This window comes from Xenopus laevis, chromosome 6L (assembly GCF_017654675.1).
Source record: "Xenopus laevis strain J_2021 chromosome 6L, Xenopus_laevis_v10.1, whole genome shotgun sequence".
Classification (NCBI taxonomy): Eukaryota; Metazoa; Chordata; class Amphibia; order Anura; family Pipidae; genus Xenopus; species Xenopus laevis.
The window spans coordinates 4,499,469-4,523,616 of NC_054381.1; the positions used below are offsets into that span (position 1 = coordinate 4,499,469).

The 24,148-nt window shown below is 45.0% G+C and overlaps 2 protein-coding genes across 4 annotated transcripts in view; one reads left to right on the plus strand and one right to left on the minus strand.

The window, feature by feature from the left end:
* Window positions 1-1,327: 1,327 nt before the first annotated feature.
* LOC108719505 lies at window positions 1,328-14,518 on the minus strand. 2 transcript variants are annotated; one of them, XM_041566831.1, is made up of 5 exons: window positions 14,215-14,518; window positions 4,702-7,013; window positions 4,502-4,606; window positions 3,822-3,935; window positions 1,328-2,481 (listed from the first exon to the last, which is right to left on the minus strand). In XM_041566831.1, the coding sequence occupies exons 1-5, from the start codon at window positions 14,217-14,219 to the stop codon at window positions 1,634-1,636; spliced, it is 3,384 nt and encodes a 1,127-aa protein (XP_041422765.1). In that variant the 5' UTR covers window positions 14,220-14,518; the 3' UTR covers window positions 1,328-1,633. The 2 variants fall into 2 exon arrangements, with proteins under 2 accessions (XP_041422765.1, XP_041422764.1); XM_041566830.1 differs by having other exon boundaries at window positions 1,328-2,484.
* LOC108719544 overlaps window positions 13,357-24,148 on the plus strand; it is a 15,381-nt gene continuing 4,589 nt past the window's right edge. Inside the window, exons 1-7 of one of the 2 annotated variants that reach the window (XM_018268463.2) lie at window positions 13,357-14,184; window positions 16,261-16,371; window positions 18,317-18,412; window positions 19,805-19,915; window positions 21,688-21,804; window positions 22,016-22,123; window positions 23,451-23,672. In XM_018268463.2, the coding sequence (XP_018123952.1) occupies window positions 18,379-18,412; window positions 19,805-19,915; window positions 21,688-21,804; window positions 22,016-22,123; window positions 23,451-23,672 (592 nt within the window). In that variant the 5' untranslated portion in view covers window positions 13,357-14,184; window positions 16,261-16,371; window positions 18,317-18,378. The remainder of the gene's footprint in view (window positions 14,185-16,260; window positions 16,372-18,316; window positions 18,413-19,804; window positions 19,916-21,687; window positions 21,805-22,015; window positions 22,124-23,450; window positions 23,673-24,148) is intronic. The other variant, XM_018268464.2, reaches the window with a different exon arrangement.

Consider the following 24,148-nt stretch of genomic DNA (forward strand, 5'->3'; position numbering starts at 1 on the left):
TTTGAAAAAAAGAAAAATGTTTTCCCATGACAGTATCCCTTAAAAAAAAAAAACCCCACTCCATTCATGGGAATTGCCTGAAATTTCCTGGTGCACTTTCATAAAGGGCAACTATCACACTAGACGATCAGGCAAGTGCAACAGCCACATCCAGGTAATTGAAATTCAGATGAATGGAGGGGCATTATCAAGTATTTAGTGTTTGGTCCCCAGCCTCGTGGTCTACACAAAATCTCCATGTGTCCCGCTGTCCTCTGCAACTTTAGCCCCATGAGTTATAGTGATAAACTCTCTGGACCTTTTCATGGTACAAACACGTTACAACTCTTTTATTGAAACCAATGCGTATTAAAGTGTAAGTTACGCTGATATAACAGAGAACTTGTGCACAGAACTTCCCCTTGCTTCCATATTGTCATAAAACCCCTCCGCTTCAGCTGTCTGTGGAGTTGGACTTTACTGGGCCGGCCATATACACCCCAATAAAACAAGCAGATTTGGGGGAAGGCCTGATGTAACGGCAGGTCAGCATCTCCACTGCTAGAAGCACCCCACAAACTCCTCACAGCTTTAGGCTTTTAAACTTTGCCAATTGTTTTGGGACGGCATAACACGTTGCCAAGGGTTCAAACGTGGGCACATCATAAAGTGTTTCCAACATTCTGTAGTTCAGCAGGTACATCCCAACCTTACGTTCTGCACCAATATTCCAGGGGGCAACAAACGTGAGCCAAATTCCAGGTAAAACCTTCTCAGCTGTAAGAAATTCCTTCCCCAATTTCCAGAAATATTTTCTGTTCATGAACAAACTACAAGTATACCCTCATACGGGGTCAAGGGAAGGGTCACCCTAGAGTCCTGCAGAGGGTCGGGTACCTGCAAAAACCTGCGGTTTGTGGGTAGATGTTCTGGGTGCGGGTATAGACGCAGGTCAGCAGTTGTGCAGGGTTGTGGGTCAGGCCGCGGGTCTTCTCAATATCAATTTTTACTCCTTTTTTCTGATCACGCCTACTTCCGATGATGCCACTTCCGGTTTACAATGACCGCACTTCCTGATTCTTGATGGTCAGCGGGTCATGGTTGCGGATAAGGTACTTGCGGGTCTGGTAGAGGTTCCAAGCGGGTAAGAATGCGGGTCTGGGTTGCGGATTCCAGGTTGGAAGGTTGCAGTGTCGGACTGGGACACCGGGGGCCCACCTAAAAACCTTTGACTAGGGGCCCACTCTCAGTACTATTATTCTTCCTCTCCTCACTCAACCTCTATTCTCTTAGTCTCTTTCTTTTACATACTATAATCTATTATTCCATCTATTTAGCCTCTTTGTTCTCATAGAATTTGGGAATAGCCATGAAATATGCCAAATGTCTAGCAGCATGAGGGCCCACTAACACCTTGGCCCACCCGGACTTTTCCTGGTATCCCTGTGGGCCAGTCCAACACTGGAAGGTTGCAGGGAATGGGTCGTGTACGGGTTCCAAAAAATGTACCCGCGCAGGATTCTAGATCACCCCCTCTTTGCAGTCGGGCTCTCTGCACAATTGACCACACACTGAAATACTCGCACACATATAAAACTCAACGACAATTGTTTGTTCTGGGGACATAAATTAAGGAACATTAAAGGAACACTGGTCAAAAGATCATCCCGTCAAGGAAAACGTTATCCATATGTGGAAGGTGCTCCCTCTCGTGCAGCTTGCGGTGCTTGTGAAGGTTACACACCAGAGAGAACTTCCTCCCGCATTGGGGGCAGCTGAAGGGTTTCTCCCCCGTGTGACTCTTCTGGTGCTTGCGGAGGTCGCTGTTCTCGTAGAAGCTTTTGCCGCACTCCATGCAGATGAACGGCCTCTCCCCCGTGTGGATTTTTTGATGGCTGTGAAGGCTGCTCTTCCGGGAGAAGATTTTGCCGCACTCTTTGCATCGGAACGGCTGCTCGCACGACTGGTTCCTCTCGTGATTGGAAAGGCTGCTCCGGAGAGAGAACTTTCTCCCGCACTGGTTACACTGGAACGGTCTATCCTCTGCGTGCATCATCTGGTGGAACTGTAGAGACGGCTCATCCGCAAAATCCATCCCACATTCATGGCATTTGAAAGGTTTCCCTTCAGCGTGGCTGTAACGTTCCCCCTTTGCCCCGAGGGGGTCGCCGACTTCTGAAGAATGCTGAGAAACAATATCGTTTTTCCCCACACACAGGTGCTTTATAAGATCCGTCCTGGTAGAGAAAGTCATTCCACACTTGGAACAAGGGAAATGTGTCATTTTCCACCTTGTCGAACGCTGCCTGTTTCTTGGGCTCGAGTTTAACTCCGGTTTAGTTTTTTCCCTGGGAAGTGAAAATCCTTCAGATTCGCCGGAGGTTTGGGACGACTCCGGGGTATGTGTGGAAGCCTTGGCTTCAGGAACTTGTAGGTTCAGCTGCGTTAAATCAATCCTGTGCATTCCAAGGTCCCAGCTTGCCTTGTGCTCCAAGCAACTCTCTACTGAGAAAAAAAACACAAGGGTCAGTAATGTTATGGGTTGGTTTACAGGACTTAAAGGGATACTGTCATGGGAAAAATTTTTTTCCAAATGCATCCGTTAATAGTTCTGCTGCAGCAGAATTCTGCACTGAAATCCGTTTCTCAAAAGAGCAAACTGATTTTATTCTATAACATATATTTATATATAAATCTGACATGGGGCTAGTCATATTGTCAGTTTCCCAGCTGCCCCCAGTCATCTGACTTGTGCTCTGATAAGCTTCAGTCACTCTTTACTGCTATACTGCAAGTTGGAGTGATATCACCCCCTCCCTTCCCCCCCAGCAGCCCAACAACAGAACAATGGGAAGGTAATCAGATAGCAGCTCCCTAACACAAGATAACAGCTGCCTGGTAGATCTAAGAACAACACTCAATAGTAAAATCCAGGTCCCACTGAGACACATTCAGTTACATTGAGTAGGAGAAACAACAGGCTGCCAGAAAGCAGTTCCATCCTAAAGTGCTGGCTCTTTCTGAAATCACATGACCAGGCAAAATGAGCTGAGATGCACCTACACACCAATATTACAACTAAATACACTTGCTGGTTCAGGAATGACATTTTATATTGTACAGTGAATTATTTGCAGGATAAACAGTGTCATTTAGACATAAAAACTACATCATAAAAATCATGACATAATCTCTTTACAGAACAAGTACATCCAGCCCTGATTCACACAGATATAAACTGCTCTGATTGGATGTGAGCACCGGAGACACCCAGTTTGAGCAGCCCTATCACCTGCCTGTTATATGAATATTCACAAACAACCAGATCTATGTATGTGTCATAACTGCTATAGTTACTATATAATAATATGTATATACAGTTTTGTCTATTTACTAGGGATGCACCAAATCCACTATTTTGGATTTGGCCGAACCCCCGAATCCTTCGCAAAAAAGACTCTGGCAAGTACCGAACCGAATCCTAATTTGCATTTGCAAATTAGAGGTGTGAAGGGGAAAACATTTTTTTACCTCCTTGTTTTGGGACAAAAAGTCATGCAATTTCCTTCCCTGCCCCTAATTTGCATATGCAGATTAGGATTTGGTTCAGCTGGGCAGAAGGATTCGCCGGATCCCGAACTGAAACATGGATTCGGTGCATCCCTACTATTTACTCTTATCCTTTAGTTCTAGGCTACAGTTGAAGGATTCTGTGGGGGGTCATTTAAAAAACTCTGGGTAAATTTGCACCTGGGCAGTTACCCATGACAACCAATCAGATGTTTCCTTTCATTGTTCTACTTACATTTGGCTCAGGAAAGCCAGCCAATCAAAATGCTTACCCCCAGCTGTAAATGCAATCTCAGAGCTTCCCATCGGGTTCGGCTGATGTTCAGAGTCCGGCTCTTCTGTCTCTGATTTTATCTGCAACTTGTTGGGATCAGCCGCATGGAAACCTGTTAATAAGGAACACGCAGCCATAATGATTGCACCGACATAGGATTTAGTTATCCTACTAAATTACTCTATTTGGCTCATGATAGGTGTGGCCCTAAAATACACCCCCTGTGTCCCCCATGAGAGAGAAAATACTATCAATAATTATTTTATTAGCCAGAGGCAAGTTGACTTCGGGGCTCATTTATAAACAGTGGGTACATTTGCTCCTGTGCAGTAACCCATAGCAACCAATCAGTGATTAGCTTTTTCAGTCAGCTGTAGGTTGGACAAGGGATACTGCCCAGGTGCAAATTTGCCCATTGTTTATGAATAGCCCCCCATTATGTTTTGCAGAAGAATTTGTCTCCCTGGAGACAACGCACTCCCTCAGATCACCCCCCAATGCTACTGTGAAATGGTTTCATCTGATCTCACACAGTAATTCATGTGATTTCCCCATAATGCATTGTCTAAAATTGCCCCAGGCTTCACACTTCCTCTTCATTCTCACCCTTGATTGACAGTTTGTCATGCATACACAAGGACACGCAGGAAATACATTGCGAGCTCCCTGGTTAATTACCCCGTGCAGCAAGTACGTTTTCCATTGGCCGAGGATCATCTGCAGAATACGATTCTTCTTTCTCCACCTTTATCGGGAAGAAATCAGTTCCGGCCCCTGGGTAACCTGTTAATAAGGAGCAAAAAGGGTTTGGTAAAAGCGAGCGAGCAAAATCATGCTCTTTGTTCAGGAAAATACATGTAAGAAAGTAATGTTCCTACCAAGGCAGCCAGGAATTTTTCCGCCCATCAAAGATGATTTTGGAGAAGAACCATGGAGATGATCCACCATAGCGTTGTACCACTCCACCAAGGACACCAACTGATCCACATCTCTGGGGCCCCTTTTACCAATCCAAACTTGAATGCTGGAGGGAAGGGATCTGACAAACTTGTCCAGCACGACCCTCTCTATAATCTGGGCAGGTGTAGAGACCTCTGGCTGGAGCCAATTGTTAGCCAGAGACAGCAGGTCGTACATCTGAGAGCGGACGGACCTCTCGGAGGAGTAGCTCCAGTTGTGCAAGCACTGCGCATGGCCAGCCAACGTGATCCCCTCACTGGATAGGATTTCTTCTTTGAGTTTAGTGTAGTCTTTGGCATCCTGCTTGCTTAAGCCTAAGTATGCCTTCAGGGACTTCCCTGACAAATAAGGAGCAATGACTGCAGCCCACTCGTCGTGAGGAAGCTTTGAGTGCTCTGCAACCCTCTCAAACACTGCCAGGAAGGTTTCAATATCATCGTCAGGGCTCATCTTCTCCAATAGATTCTGCACTATCTTATAAGCAGAGGTGGTCCTATACTCCATCACTGCAGGTCTTTTCCAGATCGTCTGCAGCCTCTTCTTCTGCACCACCATGCCCCGCTGCTCCGTCTGAGTGAACCGGTTTTCTATAGGCTCCTGGGCAGCCTTGTCTGTTTCCTGCTGCAGAATCCCAGACTCCATGTCCATCTGCTGCTCTGCTCTCATGTGGTCCTGGTGAGCCTGCTCCTGGGCAGCGCAGTTTTGTTGCTGGCCTCTCATGACTTCTGATGCAACTGCTGCTGCCCTTGTACCACTTCCTGGTGTAACTGCTGCTGCCCTTGCGTCACTTCCTGGTGTAACTGCTGCTGCCCTTGTGCCACTTCCTGGTGTAACTGCTGCTTCCCTTGTGCCACTTCCTGGTGTAACTGCTGCTGCCCTTGTGTCAGTTCCTGGTGTAACTGCTGCTGCCCTTGTGCAACTTCCGGGTGTAACTGCTGCTGCCCTTGTGTCACTTCCTGGTGTAACTGCTGCTTCCCTTGTGCCACTTCCTGGTGTAACTGCTCCTGCCCTTGTGTCAGTTCCTGGTGTAACCGCTGCTGCCCTTGTACCACTTCCTGGTGTAACCGCTGCTGCCCTTGTACCACTTCCTGGTGTAACTGCTGCTGCCTTTGTACCACTTCCTGGTGTAACCGCTGCTGCCCTTGTGCCACTTCCTGGTATAACTGATGCTGTCCTTGTGCCACTTCCTGGTGTAACTGCTGCTGTTCTTGTGCCACTTCCTGGTGTAACTGCTGCTGTCCTTGTGCCACTTCCTGGTGTAACTGCTGCTGCCCTTGTGTCACTTCCTGGTGTAACTGCTGCTGTCCTTGTGTCACTTCCTGGTGTAACTGCTGCTTGTGCTGCCCTTGTGTCACTTCCTGATGTAACTGCTGCTTCCCTTGTGCCTCTTCCTGGTGTAACTGCTGCTGCCCTTGTGTCACTTCCTGATGTAACTGCTGCTGCCCTTGTGTCACTTCCTGGTGTAACTGCTGCTGCCCTTGTACCACTTCCTGGTGTAACTGCTGCTGCCCTTGTGTCACTTCCTGGTGTAACTGCTGCTGCCCTTGTGTCACTTCCTGGTGTAACTGCTGCTGCCCTTGTGTCACTTCCTGGTGTAACTGCTGCTGCCCTTGTGTCACTTCCTGGTGTAACTGCTGCTGCCCTTGTGCCACTTCCTGGTGTAACTGCTGCTGTCCTTGTGCCACTTCCTGGTGTAACTGCTGCTGCCCTTGTGCCACTTCCTGGTGTAACTGCTGCTTGTGCTGCCCTTGTGCCTCTTCCTGGTGTAACTGCTGCTGCCCTTGTACCACTTCCTGGTGTAACTGCTGCTGTCCTTGTGCCACTTCCTGGTGTAACTGCTGCTTGTGCTGCCCTTGTGTCACTTCCTGATGTAACTGCTGCTTCCCTTGTGCCACTTCCTGGTGTAACTGCTGCTGCCCTTGTGCCACTTCCTGGTGTAACTGCTGCTGCCCTTGTGCCACTTCCTGGTGTAACTGCTGCTGCCCTTGTGCCACTTCCTGGTGTAACTGCTGCTGCCCTTGTGTCACTTCCTGGTGTAACTGCTGCTGCCCTTGTGTCACTTCCTGGTGTAACTGCTGCTGCCCTTGTGCCACTTCCTGGTGTAACTGCTGCTGCCCTTGTGCCACTTCCTGGTGTAACTGCTGCTGCCCTTGTGCCACTTCCTGGTGTAACTGCTGCTGCCCTTGTGCCACTTCCTGGTGTAACTGCTTGCTTCCTTTTAGTTCCGGTCCTGAGTATAAGAAAGAGACAGGACTAACATTAAATGTAGAATAAAAATGGCCTCATCATAAAAAAGATCCCCAGTAATGTATCCAAAACCACATACAAAGGTTACACAAAATGGCACAATGCAGTTCCAGTAGTTGTGGAGGGGCAGATGTTGGACACAGCGCTGGTTTTTGGACAGATCTAATAACACATTTATTGTATCACAGTGAAATAAATAAAAAGTTGGTCCCTACACGTGTCAGTGTCACTTTAACTGTGTGATCCCTGCAGTGAGTTTATAGGTAACTGGGTGTGTCACTGGGTTTGGAGCCAATCAGGAGAAAGCCGCAGACAGACAGACAGACAGACGGAACATATACACAGTGTGGAGGTTGTTTATTGGCAGGACATATACATGCGCTTGTTGTATCAGGTCTGACTCTCAATGATCCGTCTGTATCTGTGACATTTTGGCCACGGGAACATTAAGGAGTCATTTGAATGTCTCCGCCCATAATTGCTAATTGGAGGGTTAAACCTCAGCTTTGCTGCACACAATTGTGCTATGAGACAATATCTTCTGTATAAGAAACATTCAGTCTTAGAGGCAGTGACGGGGCCTGAATTCAGTTTGGGCTAAAATGGACAGTGACCCCTTTATTTGAGCTTCCCATAATCCCTGTGTGTGTCCTAATGGTTCTTCCCAGAAATTCAGTAGAGGGTGGGTAGCCAATCAAAAGTCTGCTTTCACCCTAAAAGACATAAACAGCAGTTCCCTATCAGGTTCACCTAACTGCCGATTGGTTGGAATCAAGTGCTGAGAGTCGTTCCCTGCACAGTCTGGCAAATCATCAGGAGTGGAAAAGAGGTGCGGGGCTACCAGAGTTACTCCCCCTGACATCACAACATCACTAGAGACACAACTCCCCCTGACATCACAACACTAGAGACACAACTCCCCCTGACATCACATCACTAGAGACACAACTCCCCCTGACATCACAACATCACTAGAGACACAACTCCCCCTGACATCACAACACTAGAGACACAACTCCCCCTGACATCACAACACTAGAGACACAACTCCCCTGACATCACAACATCACTAGAGACACAACTCCCCCTGACATCACAACACTAGAGACACAACTCCCCCTGACATCACAACACTAGAGACACAACTCCCCCTGACATCACAACATCACTAGAGACACAACTCCCCCTGACATCACAACATCACTAGAGACACAACTCCCCCTGACATCACAACATCACTAGAGACACAACTCCCCCTGAAATCACAACATCACTAGAGACACAACACCCCCTGACATCACAACACTAGAGACACAACTCCCCCTGACATCACAACACTAGAGACACAACTCCCCCTGACATCACAACACTAGAGACACAACTCCTCCTGACATCACAACACTAGAGACACAACTCCTCCTGACATCACAACACTAGAGACACAACTCCCCCTGACATCACAACACTAGAAACACAACTCCCCCTGACATCACAACATCACTAGAGACACAACTCCCCCTGACATCACAACACTAGAGACACAACTCCCCCTGACATCACAACATCACTAGAGACACAACTCCCCCTGACATCACAACATCACTAGAGACACAACTCCCCCTGACATCACAACATCACTAGAGACACAACTCCCCCTGACATCACAACATCACTAGAGACACAACTCCCCCTGAAATCACAACATCACTAGAGACACAACACCCCCTGACATCACAACACTAGAGACACAACTCCCCCTGACATCACAACACTAGAGACACAACTCCCCCTGACATCACAACACTAGAGACACAACTCCTCCTGACATCACAACACTAGAGACACAACTCCTCCTGACATCACAACACTAGAGACACAACTCCCCCTGACATCACAACACTAGAAACACAACTCCCCCTGACATCACAACATCACTAGAGACACAACTCCCCCTGACATCACAACACTAGAGACACAACTCCCCCTGACATCACAACATCACTAGAGACACAACTCCCCCTGACATCACAACATCACTAGAGACACAACTCCCCCTGACATCACAACATCACTAGAGACACAACTCCCCCTGACATCACAACATCACTAGAGACACAACTCCCCCTGACATCACAACATCACTAGAGACACAACTCCCCCTGACATCACAACATCACTAGAGACACAACTCCCCCTGACATCACAACATCACTAGAGACACAACTCCCCCTGACATCACAACATCACTAGAGACACAACTCCCCCTGACATCACAACATCACTAGAGACACAACTCCCCCTGACATCACAACACTAGAGACACAACTCCCCCTGACATCACAACATCACTAGAGACACAACTCCCCCTGACATCACAACATCACTAGAGACACAACTCCCCCTGACATCACAACATCACTAGAGACACAACTCCCCCTGACATCACAACATCACTAGAGACACAACTCCCCCTGACATCACAACATCACTAGAGACACAACTCCCCCTGACATCACAACACTAGAGACACAACTCCCCCTGACATCACAACACTAGAGACACAACTCCCCCTGACATCACAACATCACTAGAGACACAACTCCCCCTGACATCACAACATCACTAGAGACACAACTCCCCCTGACATCACAACACTAGAGACACAACTCCCCCTGACATCACAACACTAGAGACACAACTCCCCCTGACATCACAACAACACTAGACACAACTCCCCCTGACATCACAACAACACTAGAGACACAACTCCCCCTGACATCACAACAACACTAGAGACACAACTCCCCCTGACATCACAACACTAGAGACACAACTCCTCCTGACATCACAACATCACTAGAGACACAACTCCCCCTGACATCACAACATCACTAGAGACACAACTCCCCCTGACATCACAACACTAGAGACACAACTCCCCCTGACATCACAACAACACTAGAGACACAACTCCCCCTGACATCACAACACTAGAGACACAACTCCCCCTGACATCACAACAACACTAGAGACACAACTCCTCCTGACATCACAACATCACTAGAGACACAACTCCCCCTGACATCACAACATCACTAGAGACACAACTCCCCCTGACATCACAACACTAGAGACACAACTCCTCCTGACATCACAACACTAGAGACACAACTCCCCCTGACATCACATCACTAGAGACACAACTCCCCCTGACATCACAACATCACTAGAGACACAACTCCCCCTGACATCACAACACTAGAGACACAACTCCTCCTGACATCACAACACTAGAGACACAACTCCCCCTGACATCACAACAACACTAGAGACACAACTCCTCCTGACATCACAACATCACTAGAGACACAACTCCCCCTGACATCACAACATCACTAGAGACACAACTCCCCCTGACATCACAACACTAGAGACACAACTCCTCCTGACATCACAACACTAGAGACACAACTCCCCCTGACATCACATCACTAGAGACACAACTCCCCCTGACATCACAACATCACTAGAGACACAACTCCCCTTTGAGTGATGGGAAATAGTCCAGGAGACGTGAGGATTTGGGAGATCAGAGTAACACAAATGTCCCATCTCGTCAGAGAGGAAAAGGAGAGAAATAAAGTCCCAGCTGTCAGTGGTCACATCACTATTCCCTGCTCCCCGCCCCCAGTCCTTTCATCCCAATAGTATTTATACCCCCAGCTCCTATTCTCCCTCACACAGTCCCGTATAGCGGATCCAAGCACTGCACACAATACTCTCTTCTCTATAAAGCGGCAGAGTAAAGCAGCAGCGGAATGACACGGGCAGGTAACCGCTTCACTCACCCACTTATTCCATCTTTATGTTGATCGTGCGAGACACTAGGCCCCAGGATCCTTCCAATCTCCTCTCAGCGTGCAGGACACACTGTGCCCCGCCCACAAATCAAGGGCCAATAGAATGAAACCTGAGGTTCAACTCGGCGCCATGTTGCTAGCGGAGGTCTAGAACCGCACGAGGGGCGTGTACCTTGCGGGCCTTTAAAGGGCGGGTTCAACTGTCTGTCGGAAATTACTTGCGAGTGAGGGAAGCGGCTGTGGGTGTATGAATACACTGAATTCGTGAGAATGTTCAAAACATCAACCGTTATTACTTAGAGTAATTAGCAATTTATAAAGTGGAGTTATAGAAATATATGCTGCTGCCTCATTCATTGTGGCCTAAAAACTAAACTTAAAAATGACCCTTTTAGTGGAGCTCCCTATAGTTCTGCTAGAGCCCCTGCCAGAAGCACAGTAGGAGGGGAGAGCCAATCACAGCCCTGCACTCACACAAGCACAGACAGGCGTAAGTTCCCTATCAAGTCCTGCTAGCTGCTGATTGGTTCCTGTCCCAGAGTACTGAGCGCCAGTGGCTCCCCTGCACAGCCTGGGAAAGGAGGCAGTTTCTGAAATGTTGTATCTTTTTCTGGAGTCAGTGCTGGGGATCAAAGAGAAAGTCGGGACATTTCAGTAAGTAACCCGGGATTAGGGGCTGAGCTATTGGGACTGTACCATGAAAACCGGGACAGTTGGGAGGTATGCCCTGGCATATTCTTGTTTTCTATACAATACGCCCTCTTTAGGGGTACAAGTGACTGTAAATAAACCACCTGGGAAGATGGTCCAAAGGTTTTAAGAGATGCATCAGGCCATGAGATAGAGGTGACTTTTTAGAACAAGGAATAAAGGTATTCTTTAATTAATGGGAATTAATGTTTCTTTCTAGGAATGCCCCGAATCCAGGATTCGGTTCGGGATTCGGCCAGGATTCTGCCTTTTTCAGCAGGATTCGGATTCGACCGAATCCTTCTGCCGGCCGAACCCTAATTTGCATATGCAAATTAGGGGTGGGGAGGGAAATCATGTGACTTTTTGTCAGAAAACAAGGAAGTAAAATTTTTTACTAATTAGGGTTCGGTTCGGTATTCGGCCAAATCTTTCATGTAGGATTTGGGGGTTCAGCCGAATCCAAAATAGTGGATTCGGTGCATCCCTAGTTCTTTCCAACCAATGGAAATGTGAATATTTGGCGAGTCTTTTTATTTGCAGGGCCCATAGGAGCAGTAGGACAGGTATATTCTAGCACAAAAACACTGGCACCCTCAGAGTGATTAAAAAAAATAAAGAATTTCATGCGGCACTAATTTGCACAAGAAAAGTTCCTTTTTGGTCATCATGGCGACATGTATTATTGGCAACGAGAAAAAAATTGTCTTTTATTTTGCATCTTGCACAAGTTGAAACTGAGAATAAACAAAAATATTGTACTCTTGGTTAAAGGGGACCCATCACCCCATAAAAATATTCAAAATCCTATTTTATCCCATTAGTCAAGCAAAATGAACTTTAATTACACAATATAAATTATATGAATCTTTCTTCCTTCAGTCTGGGAATTCATAATTATAACAAGCAGGCAGCAGCCATTTTGTGGACACTGTTATTAAGACAAGTCTTGTATCATCTCAGAATCTTGTTTGTGCACCAGAATGGGGGACCTGATGTCCATCCCCATGTCCTGGTTACACAATTAAATGGTGAAGAGATTGGGGGGAATGTGGGGAGAGCAGTGACATGTAGGAAGTGCTGAATGGAAAGTGAAAGTAATTGCCTAAGACATAGAGGAGGGGCAGACAATATTTGATTGACAGCTGAGATGTTTAAATGAGTTTACAACAGCTATGAATGATTTAATAAAAAATAGAAATTGGATTTCATGTTTAATTTGAAAAGGACTTTTATTATACAGATTTTTGTGTCTGGGTGTCAGGTCCACTTTAAAAAAGTTGTGGTGGCATGTACTGCTGGTAACTATGCTGGTTCCATGGGATTGCTTCTCTTTTAACCAGGACTGTAGCGGAGCCCCCATCTCTGAGGATGGCACACATTCAGAAGTTTGGCAACTGCATAAAAATGGGCCACAAAGTGACCACCTCTTCAGCTCTGACGCAAGATTTAGCCGGGGAATTTATATGGGCCTGCTGGTAGCACTTGTAACTAGGGTGGGTATGGCTGGTAATCAGATTGGATATAGCTGGTAACTAGGGTGGGTATGGCTGGTAACTAGGGCGGATATGGCTGGTAACTAGGACAGGTATAGCTGGTAACTAGGGCGGGTATAGCTGGTAACTAGGGCGGGTATGGCTGGTAACTAGGGTGGGTATGACTGGTAACTAGGGCGGGTATGGCTGGTAACTAGGGTGGGTATGGCTGGTAACTAGGGCGGGTATGGCTGGTAACTAGGGTGGGTATGGCTGGTAATCAGATTGGATATAGCTGGTAACTAGGGCGGGTATAGCTGGTTACTAGGGCAGATATGGCTGGTAACTAGGGCAGGTATAGCTGGTAACTAGGACGGGTATAGCTGGTAACTAGGGTGGGTATGGCTGGTAATCAGATTGGATATAGCTGGTAACTAGGGCGGATATGGCTGGTAACTAGGGCGGGTACTGGTGGTAACCAGGGTCAGTATTGGTGATAACCAGCAAGAAGATAAAGCTGTTTCTCCCTCTTTTGTCCGGACGTAACTAGATATTATTTTTCAGACCAAAGTGTCTAGAGGTTGATCTGTTTTACTAATATGAAAGTGTAAATGAACTAGGGCTCCTGTATTCCTGCTCCTCCCCCTGATTCCAGCAGACACAGACCCCGGGGCAGCAGCAGATGAAACGAGAGGAATAAGGAGCCGGTGTAACACAATCAAGTGATGATTTAGTGATGAGCGGAGACACCGGGGCACAAGACACGACTGGAAACACCAGGGAAAGAACAGAAGCCGCAAACACCCGCGGTTGCCAATAAGCAGCACGGAGTAACTTCCTGCAACACTTACGCACGCCGCCATTCCTCCCCCTTACGGCTAAATGCGCGTGACGTCACAGCCTCGCGAGATGAGACTTGTGACGCCTGGATTAGTTGTGCGGCAGGAGTGAAGGCGCCGGACGTTATTGGCTCTGCGGGACTTTTAAGCGGTGATTGTGGGGCTGCGGCTGAGCGCGCAATACCGGAATGGCCTCACTATAAGGCGCGGCTGTAGCGTCTCCGTGTGACTGGGACACTCTCAGCGTCACTTACAGGCGCTACAGACCGACAGCCGGCGCTAATACTGAGGCAAGTGGCGCAACTAACTGTACAACTTACTCCATTTACTTCTTATTCACCGCTGCCCCCGACTCTCTGTCACCGGCGGGGTCACAGGCCACTTCTGTCCTCAACTCGGAGGGAAATGTCAGGGATTCTGGGAAATATCCCCCCCCCATGTGTCACTTCCACTGAGACTTGTGACCCCTCCCCCCTGTATCACCGGCCCAATCTTATTCATTGTCATTCCTTGTGCCACTGTCTCCTCACAGATACTCTTAATATCACCTGTATCTCACCTGTGTGTCACCTTAATATCAACTTAATATCACCTCTGTGTGTCACCTGTGTGTCACTATATCACCTCTATGTCACCTTAATATCACCTGTATCTCACCCGTGTCTCACCTCTGTCTCACTTTAATATCAGTTGTCTGTCACCTGTCTGTCACCTTAATATCACCTGTATATCACCCATGTGTCACCTGTATCTCACTTTAAAGGGGAAGGAAACCTAGTCGGTGCAAACCCCCCACCCCCCCTCCCGTGTGTTGCCCCCCCTCCCTCCTCCCCCCTGGCCTACCCGTCCCGCTGGGCAAATGCCCCTAACGTGTTACTTACCCTTCTGCGCAGGTCCAGTCCAGGGAGTTCACCGACGACATCTTCTTCCACACGATCTTCTTCCTGCTGTGAATGGCGTTTTGGCGCATGCGCAGTAGGATCATTTCGCCGGTATGATCTACTGCGCATGTGCGTGACTTTTGGCGCATGCGCAATAGATCCGTACCGGCAAAATGATCCTACTGCGCATGCGCCAAAACGCCATTCACAGCAGGAAGATCGCGTGGAAGAAGATGTCGTCTGTGAACTCCCTGGACTGGACCTGCGCAGAAGGGTAAGTAACAAGTTAGGGGCATTTGCCCAGTGGGAGGGGTAGGCCAGGGGGGAGGAGGGAGGGTGGGCATGTCACATTAATATCACCTGTATATCACCTGTGTGTTACCTGCGTATTACCTGCATATCACCTTAAAGAGATACTGTCATGGGAAAACAAGTTTTTTTCAAAACGCATCAGTTAATAGTGCTGCTCCAGCAGAATTCTGCACTGAAATCCGTTACTCAAAAGAGCAAACAGATTTTTTTTATATTCAATTTAGAAATCTGTCATGGGGCTATCCATTTTGTCAATTTCCCAGCTGCCCCCAGTCATGTGACTTGTGCTCTGATGAACTTCAGTCTCTCTTTACTGCTGTACTGCAAGTTGGAGTGATATCACCCCTCCTTTCCCCCCCAGCAGCCAAACAACAGAACAATGGGAAGGTAACCAGATAACAGCTCCCTAACACAAGATAACAGCTGCCTGGTAGATCTAAGAACAACAACCCATGTCCCACTGAGACACATTCAGTTACATTGAGTAGGAGAAATAACAGCCTGCCAGAAAGCAGTTCCATCCTAAAGTGCAGGCACAAGTCACATGATTGGGACACCTGGGAAACTGACAATATGTCTAGCCCCATGTCACATTTCAAAATTGAATATAAAAAAAAATCTGTTTGCTCTTTTGAGAAATGGATTTCAGTGCAGAATTCTGCTGGAGCAGCACTATTAACTGATGTGTTTTGAAAAAAACATGTTTTCCCATGACAGGATCCCTTTAATGTCACCTGTATATCACCTGTGTCCCAGTATGACTCTTCTTCTCTCAGAACCCCAATCATAACATCACCGGACCCCCATCATAGCCATTCTGATTTGAGAAAGCCAATTGGGCGACATCTTCAAGAGCAAAAAAGTCCAGTTGATTGGACACGCCCACCACTGATTTGTAACCACCCATCACTCATTTGTAATCAGAATGTGTTTTTAATTGTTACATGACGGGGGATTTATATAATCGCTATTTGTCCCCTTTTGGTGACAGAATGCAGCCGTCTTGTGCCAAAGAGATTAGTAAATGTGGCCTGTGCCCCTTCTGCTGCTCAGTCATCCCGGGGATTCACTTTTTAGCTCTAGGACTTTGCAAAAGAAGCCCTTATGTTCCTGTAGCAAAAATCACAATTTTTTTTTTTTTACTAGTAATTTAAATCATCCCCTATTCTACAGCACTTTATGGAAGGGACTTGCCCAACCCCCTGATCCAGCATGTAAAGCAGAGATTGGCAGTGGGGAAGAAGTGCCTCAAGAGCTTGCACTCATTCAGTTGTTCAGGGGCAAGTGAGTATAACTTATGAGTAGCCTTGTTTTCCCAAGTGTACTAGTACATAACACAGTGCTGTCCTTATGGGAGATCCTTACCTACTGCTGATCTTTCACTTGTACAGCAGATATTCAATTACAGGTATGGGACCTGTTATCCAGAATGCTTGAGACCTTGGGTTTTCCGAATAACGGATCTTTCTGTAATTTCAAATCACCATCAAAAAACTAGTTGGTTTCAGATAGATCACCAGAAATAACGACTTTTTCCAATTACTTTCTATTTTCTATGTGTCACTGTTTTTCTAATATTGAAGTGTAAAGTGAAATTTTTCACCTTCGAAAGCAGCTCTGGGAGGGGGTCGCCGACCCTTTAAGCTGTTCTAAATTGATGCATTTAGTTGTTTCATTTCTTATGTTTGTCCCTGCTGAGCAGAATCCATGAGTTTCATTACAGGCAGCTGTTAGAATTGATACAATAGTTACTGATACTCCAGAGATGCTGCTGAGAAATGGATCAACTAAATGTTGTAAAATTGTAACAGAATCTGCACCTGAATTACTGAGCTGTCAGACTCAGACACCAGAGACACCAACATTCAACTTTACACTTAGATTTTGGAAAAACGGTCAAAAATAAATAATGGTAATTGAAAAAAACTCTTTATTTCTGGGGAACAATCTGAAAACAACTGAACTGAAAAAAAGTGTTTGGAAGGTGAACAACCCCTTTAAGTCTACTAGAAAATCATGTAAACATTAAAGGGGTTGTTCACCTTTAAATTAACAGTACAATTTGCACTTGGTTTTTATTTTTTTATTATTTGTAGTTTTTAAATGATTTAGTTTTTTATTCAGCAGCTCTCCAAGTTTGTTATTTCAGCCATCTGGTTGCTAGGGTCAGAATTCCCTTAGCAACCATGCACTGATGTGAATTAGAGACTGGAATAGGAGAAGGTCTGATAGACAGATGAGTAACAAAAAGTAGCAGTAACAATACATTTGTAGCCTTACAGAGCATTTGTTTCTAGATGGGGGTCAGTGACCCCCATTTGAAAGAGTCAGAAGACAAAGGCAAATAATTAAAAAAAAAAAACCTATAGAAATTAAATAATGAAGACCAATTGTAAAGTTGCTTAGAATGAGCTATTCTATAACATACTAAAAGTTAATTTAAAGGTGAACCACCACTTTAAATAAACCCAATAGGCTGGTTTTGCTTCCAATAAGGAATAATTATATCTTAGTTGGGATCAAGTACAAGTTTTATTATTACACAGAAAAAGGAAATTTGGATAAAATAGAGTTTGCCTTTTTGTACTTTGGAGCTTTCTGGATAACGGGTTTCCGGATAACGAGTCCCATACCTGTATTAATAAATTATGCTTACCATATTTATGTCTCCTTCTGAATCTGCACCTCCGATGGGAATCTCAGGGATTCAGCTGTTGTTCTGAATTCCTCCCCTGCCCTCATTGTGTGTCCGTATCCGTTTCATGGTCGATATAAATGTTTAAAGATTGGGCTTCAATCTGGAAGCTATTATCACTGACCAATGGAACTGTGATAGAGGTGCCAGGGACATGGGTGCTATAAATATGGGTGCTATAAATGCTGCTGTTCACTCACAGTCTGTAGCAGTCAATACACCCTTGTGCCACACTCATACGTTTATTGTATGTGGTGCTTTATGTTCTACGCCACATTCATACCACTAATTGCAACCTGTAGCTGTAAACATCCATTTTTCCTTCCTCTACTGCTCTCTGGGTTTTGTTGGTGGCACCATTGAGTTGCATACAGGTCCTGTCCTTGTCACCTGACTTCTGCAATATAAACTGATCATGGAAAGCTTGTTCCTTTCTCGCTGTCAGGTGACTGTGTCTGGCAGTTAGAAGTACGTACGTGTAAGTCTCCCGGTGGTTACAAAGTGTTTAAAACTTGTGCATGTTTGTGCCCTTAGGTGTCCCAGAGGCTGATCCAGAAATATAACCGGAAGCAGATTGTGAGGGTCACCTGGAAGCGATGAAAAGCCCGTCAGTTACGCTTAATGATGGCGGTAAGTGGGCACAGAATGTACTCGGGCATCAGGCTCAGAAACGGACAAGAAAAGCCTATTTCACTGGAGGGGAGTAAATTGCTAGTTTGTCTCTACAGACTGGTGCTCCTTTTCTTAGAAAAATGTACCAGCCCCCAGAAAAACTGAGCTTTACTTCCAAGGCACCCCAAGTACAGAGAAAATGCAGATTTATTTCACGGGGGTGCCTAATATTTTAACTCCCCCCCCCCCTGTGAAATAGCATTTCCTTGTTCTTTAATTCAGAAACACAATGGGGCTTATTTATTCGTGAATCCACTATTTTGGATTCGGCCAAACCCCCAAATCCTTTGCGAAAGATTCGCCAAATCCCAATCCTAATTTGCATATACAAATTAGGGGGTGGGAAGGGGAAAACATTTTTATTTCCTTGTTTTGTGACAAAGTCACGCGATTTACCTCCCCTAATTTGCATATGCAAATTACAATTCAGATTCAGTTCGGCCGGGCTGAAGCATTCGGCGGAATACAAAACTTGCTGAAAAAGGCCGAATCCTGGATTCGGGGCATCCCTATCATTTATCAAGAATTGGCCACGTTTGTACTTGGGTAGTAACCCATGCCATCCAATCAAAGGTTTGCTTTAAATTTTGAAGAAAGCCAGTCACTGATTGGTTGCTATGGGTTACTGCCCATGGGCAAATGTGTCCAGTCTTTATAAATGGGCCCAAATGAGTCTAAAGTATAAACGTGTACGTGGTGCTTCTCTTTCCTTGTTCTTTAAATTGACTCTTCTCATTTGAATTAAAAGGCAAGTAACACAAAAAATGAGGCTTGATATATCTATATTGAAATATCTTGTACTGTTAGTCTATTCTTTTTTTAAAGTGTGTTTGAAAGTGTAATATTCAGATGTGCTAGGGTCTCACTTTGCATAGCAGGTAACAGATAAACAATAACCGATGGATTTAATATTAGTTAGTTGCATGCTGCCCTGTGAGTATTGGCTGGCATCCTACAATACATATGACTGAGTGCCCCAGCTCTCCTCAACAGCCAGGGAAACCCTGGACAAAGCAGCCAGAAGAAGTCTATAAACACACATCAAGTATTTTCAGTTGATATCAGTGGCCCTTTAAATGCTCTACATTCTATCCGTCATGTAACTTGCATTAGAGTTTGGCATGGACTTGCCAGGTGGTAGCCTAGCAGCCAGGCCTCTATTAACTGTACTGCCCAATCTTAAAATCCTTTAGGTTTCTGAACTCACAGGAGGATGCCCCAATATATTGAGCACTGGAGGAGGAGAACATTTAGTGAACCCCAGTGCAAGTTTGAAGGAAGGATACATGTTTGGTGATAACTCAGTAGGAAACAGAATGGGGGAATTAAATGTCTATTCCTAATTGGCAGGTTTCTCGGAGAGTGAACCAGAAATATTACAGATAAAAATCGAGAAAGAACCGGACAACGACGATCATCTGGACAAGAGCTCTAGCGCTTCAGTTACATTTATTGATGAAGGTATGTACGAGTGAACTTATAGGCTGCTTTTCAGGTTTCCTTAAAGGGATACTGTCATGGGAAAACATGTTTTTTTTCAAAACACACCAGTTAATAGTGCTGCTCCAGCAGAATTCTGCACTGAAAATCAATTCTCAAAAGAGCAAACAGATTTTTTATATTTAATTTAGAAATCTGACATGGGGCTGGACATATTGTCAGTTTCCCAGCTGCCCCCAGTCATGTGACTTGTGCTCTGATAATTTGGTCCTTTATGGGAATGGAGATGCTGGGTGTTTTGGAGGGGGTGTGGGATGGGGTGGGCTGTGTAGGGACCCTTATGCTTTTTTTTTTTTACTCAGAATTTTTTTTATTAGTTTTACAAAAAGAAAAGAAAGGAAAATAAAATAATGCACAATTACATAGTGGACATCGTTGCACATAAAGCCACGTGAACATTGTATGCAATACAATATTAATAGCTTAAGTTATCACAAAACAGTCGCAAAACGAAGCAATGCCACAAAAATCTCCAATTATTGAAGAAAAGAAAAAATAAAACAGATAGAAAGAGGAATAGGAAAGAAAGAGTTCAGAGAATAGGGTCCCCCACACATGTAACAATAAACACAATGATGTACACAGAATATCTTTCAGAGATCCACTATGTATACAATGTTATAAAAGGAGCTGTTCGGTTGCCACATAGCCAATCCACGGGGCCCAAATTTCCGAAAATCCGTCCAAGGTTCCCTGAACACGAGCTGAAAGCTGTTCCATGATATAGATAGCCTGTATTTTCCGCAAGGTCTGTTGCCATGCTATGACTGGGGACCCTTATGCTTTTTAAGTACTAGTTCCTTTCAGCCACTCCACTAGTTGCATGGAGGTATCTCCATTAGATATGGAGTTCTAATTCCAAAACAACCTCTTAGGCCTTTCTGTGTGTTACTTGTTCCCCTTTTCATTGTCTAATTGAGAAAGAAACCTTTCTAAGCTGAAGTTGGCTCAATGGATATCTTGTTGTACATTTCTCCAGTTTAGGGCAGTAGCCAAATGGGAAGATTTGTTGCCTGCGATTATTTATGCACAACTGCGAGCGTCTCCATTGGAAATAACTGAAATCACGGGTGGTAAAACAAACCTATTGCCAAGCCGCCTGAAGTTTCCTCCCGAAGCACCTTTGGGTGATTGAGGAAAGATGAATCAATGTGTGATTTCACCCCCAGCGATTTCAATTCTTTTCAATGGAGAGGCATTTTTGGGGCATTTGTTGCCCGCAGTAATGCATTTTTATTGTGGGCGACAAATCTCCCCATCGGCCGCTGCAGGAACATGATATTTGGCTGTTATAGTGACCGTGAGGAGAGGGACGAAGAGAGGAAAAAGAGAGGGGGGGGAGGATAAGATGAGAGAGGGAGGAAGACAAGAGAAGTAGGGAGGAGGAGAAGAAGGATTGAGGAAGACAGGAGAGGGGAAGAGGGGAAGAAGAGAGGAGAGCTGAGAGGGAGGAAAAGAGGAAAGGGAGAAAGAAGGAGAGGGAGTGAGAGGGAGGGACGGAGAAAGAAAAGGAGAGGAGATGGAGGGAGGGAGGAAGAGAGAAGAGGAAGGGAGAGAGAGGATAGGGAGAGAGGGCTACTGTCAGTGTTTATATGGCTATGGGCAAACCTTTGTAGTGCAGTTTTTCCGCGTGTAGCATAGGATCATAGTGTTGCTTTATCAGCCTCTCCACATTGATTACCTGTCATCCCTTTCTCCATCTTTACATTAAAGTTTTGCTCATGTTTTTATAGCAGGCTATCCAGAGACTGAACCAGAAACATTACAGATAAAAATAGAAAAGGATGTGCTGGATTCTGAAGACTATCTGAACATAATGAAAAGCCCTGCCTTATTATACGCTGATGGGGGTAAGTGTCTCCTTATTCCACCATTCAAATGATCTAAAATTTGGTGGCATATGTCTCATTCATGTGCTTTTATAATTCGGTATTTTTATAATTCAATGCATGGTTTTTTTTTTTAGATATTTTTGGATAGTTCCTGCCTATTTATATAAAGAATTTTATCTGATGTTACAAACCAAGATTTGAATGAAATTTTTGTTCTTCTTTCCTCCAGAACTGACAAAATCAATGATTTCCTGCGGGCGGGAGGCCGAAGACTTTTCCTTTGGCAAAATGAGTGAAAGTTACCAACCTGAAAAGCTCTGGCGAAGTCATCAAAATGGTATAAAGTAATGGGATTTTACTAACGTTATATTATACAGATACGGGTTCCACAGATTGATTTATTCTTTATAAAGAGGCAGATCACCTATGAGTTAACTGTTCGTATGACGTAGAGTGATATTCAATTTGCAATCGGTTTTCATTTTTTATTATTTGTGGTTTTTGAGGTATTTAGCTTTTTATTCAGCAGCTCTCCAGTTTGCAGCTGTCTGGTTGCTAAGGTCCAAATAGCCTAGCAACCATGCATTGATTTGAATGAGACTGGAATAGGAGAGGCCTGAATAGAAAGATGAGGAATACAAAGTAGCAATAACAATACTTACAGAGCATTTGTTTTTAGATGGGGTCAGTGACCCCCATTTCAAAGCTGGAAACAGTCAGAAGAAGAAGGCAAATAATTCAAAATATAATATATAAATATAAAAAAATGAAGACCAGTTGAAGAGTGATTTAGGATTAGCCATTTTATAACATAGTGAAAATTAACATAAAAGTGAACCATCCCTTTAAATATATATGTAAACTTCTAGGCCCTGTGTATAAACCCACAAAAACAACCTCTACTTGTCATTCTTGTTCTCTAGAAACACAATGGGGCTCATTTATAAAGAGTGGGCAAACTTGCACTTGGGCAGTAACCCATGGCAACCAATCAGATGATTGCTTTCACTGTTTAACCTGTGGTTGGCTGAAAAAAGCTAATCACTGATTGGTTGCTGCTCAGGTGCAAATTTTCCCAGCGCTTATGAATAAGTCCCAATGATACACATGCATCTTGTGTGTTTCTGCAAACTGCAAAAGTAGTCTGTAGACTGTAGTTGTGGTTATGGGTCACACAAGGAGTTGTGTGCATTTGTAGCCATTACAACTGGGACCCTCATTCATTTTTACAGAGACAATTTGTCAGGACAATGGGGTCAGAATCACAGCAACAAGATGCCTGATGTCCCATTAGTCTCGAGTGTCTTACCTGCCCTTGTCCTAGAGTCTTGGGACTGTGCCTGTACCTGCCTGTTGTTTTATCTGCTGGACTTTACTGGTATCCAATGCCTGGTATCCAATGCCTGGTATCCAATGCCTGGTATCCAATGCCTGGTATCCCAACTGGTATCTAATGACTGATATCTAATGACTGGTACCCAAGGACTGGTATCTGACTGTTCTCTAATGACTGTTCTCTGACTGTTCTCGACTGTTCTCTAATGACTGTTCTCTAATGACTGGTATACCAATTGTTACCTAATGACTGGTATTGAATGACTGGTACCCAATGACTGATATCCAATGACTGGTAGCCAATGAATGGTATCCAATGTGTATTTCAGAGCTGGCTCACCGCTCCTCGTACTTGTCCAGGCCGTTTTGCAGCAGGCTGAACATCAATACCAAGCTGCTGATACATGAGGTACAGCAAAGGCCCGCACTTTTCAACAAGACTTTTCCAGACTATGGAGACAAGTACAAAAAGAAAATATTGTGGGATGAAGTGTGTGAAGTTCTGATCCCAGACTGGTATGAACTTAGCAAGAAGGAGAAAGCAGAAAGAAGTAGGTGCTTGTGCTTTTAGCTATAGAATACAAATCGTCCCATATTTATCCTTATCCCACAGAACTAGGGATGCATCAAATCCAGGATTTGGTTTGGTATTAGGCCAGGATTTGGCCATTTTCAGCAGGATTAAGCCGAATCCTTGTGCCTGTTCTAACCAAATCCTTTAAATCATGTGACTGATTTGCATATGTAAATTAGGGTTCGGAATAGGTTTGGTATTCGGCCAAATCTTCGGGGGTTCGGCCGAATCCAAACTAGTGGATTTGTTGCATCCCTACATAGAACCCAACTTTAATCAGTCCTCTAAATCGCTGCTTTGCTCATTTACATCATATATTGAATGAAACTTTATAACAATACTGCACACTTCTACTAAATCAACACTTCTACTAAATCAATTTGCCTTCTGTTACCATTAAATTATAGATTCTTACCTTTAAAACTGTTGATAGCTCTCCCTGTTACTACATGT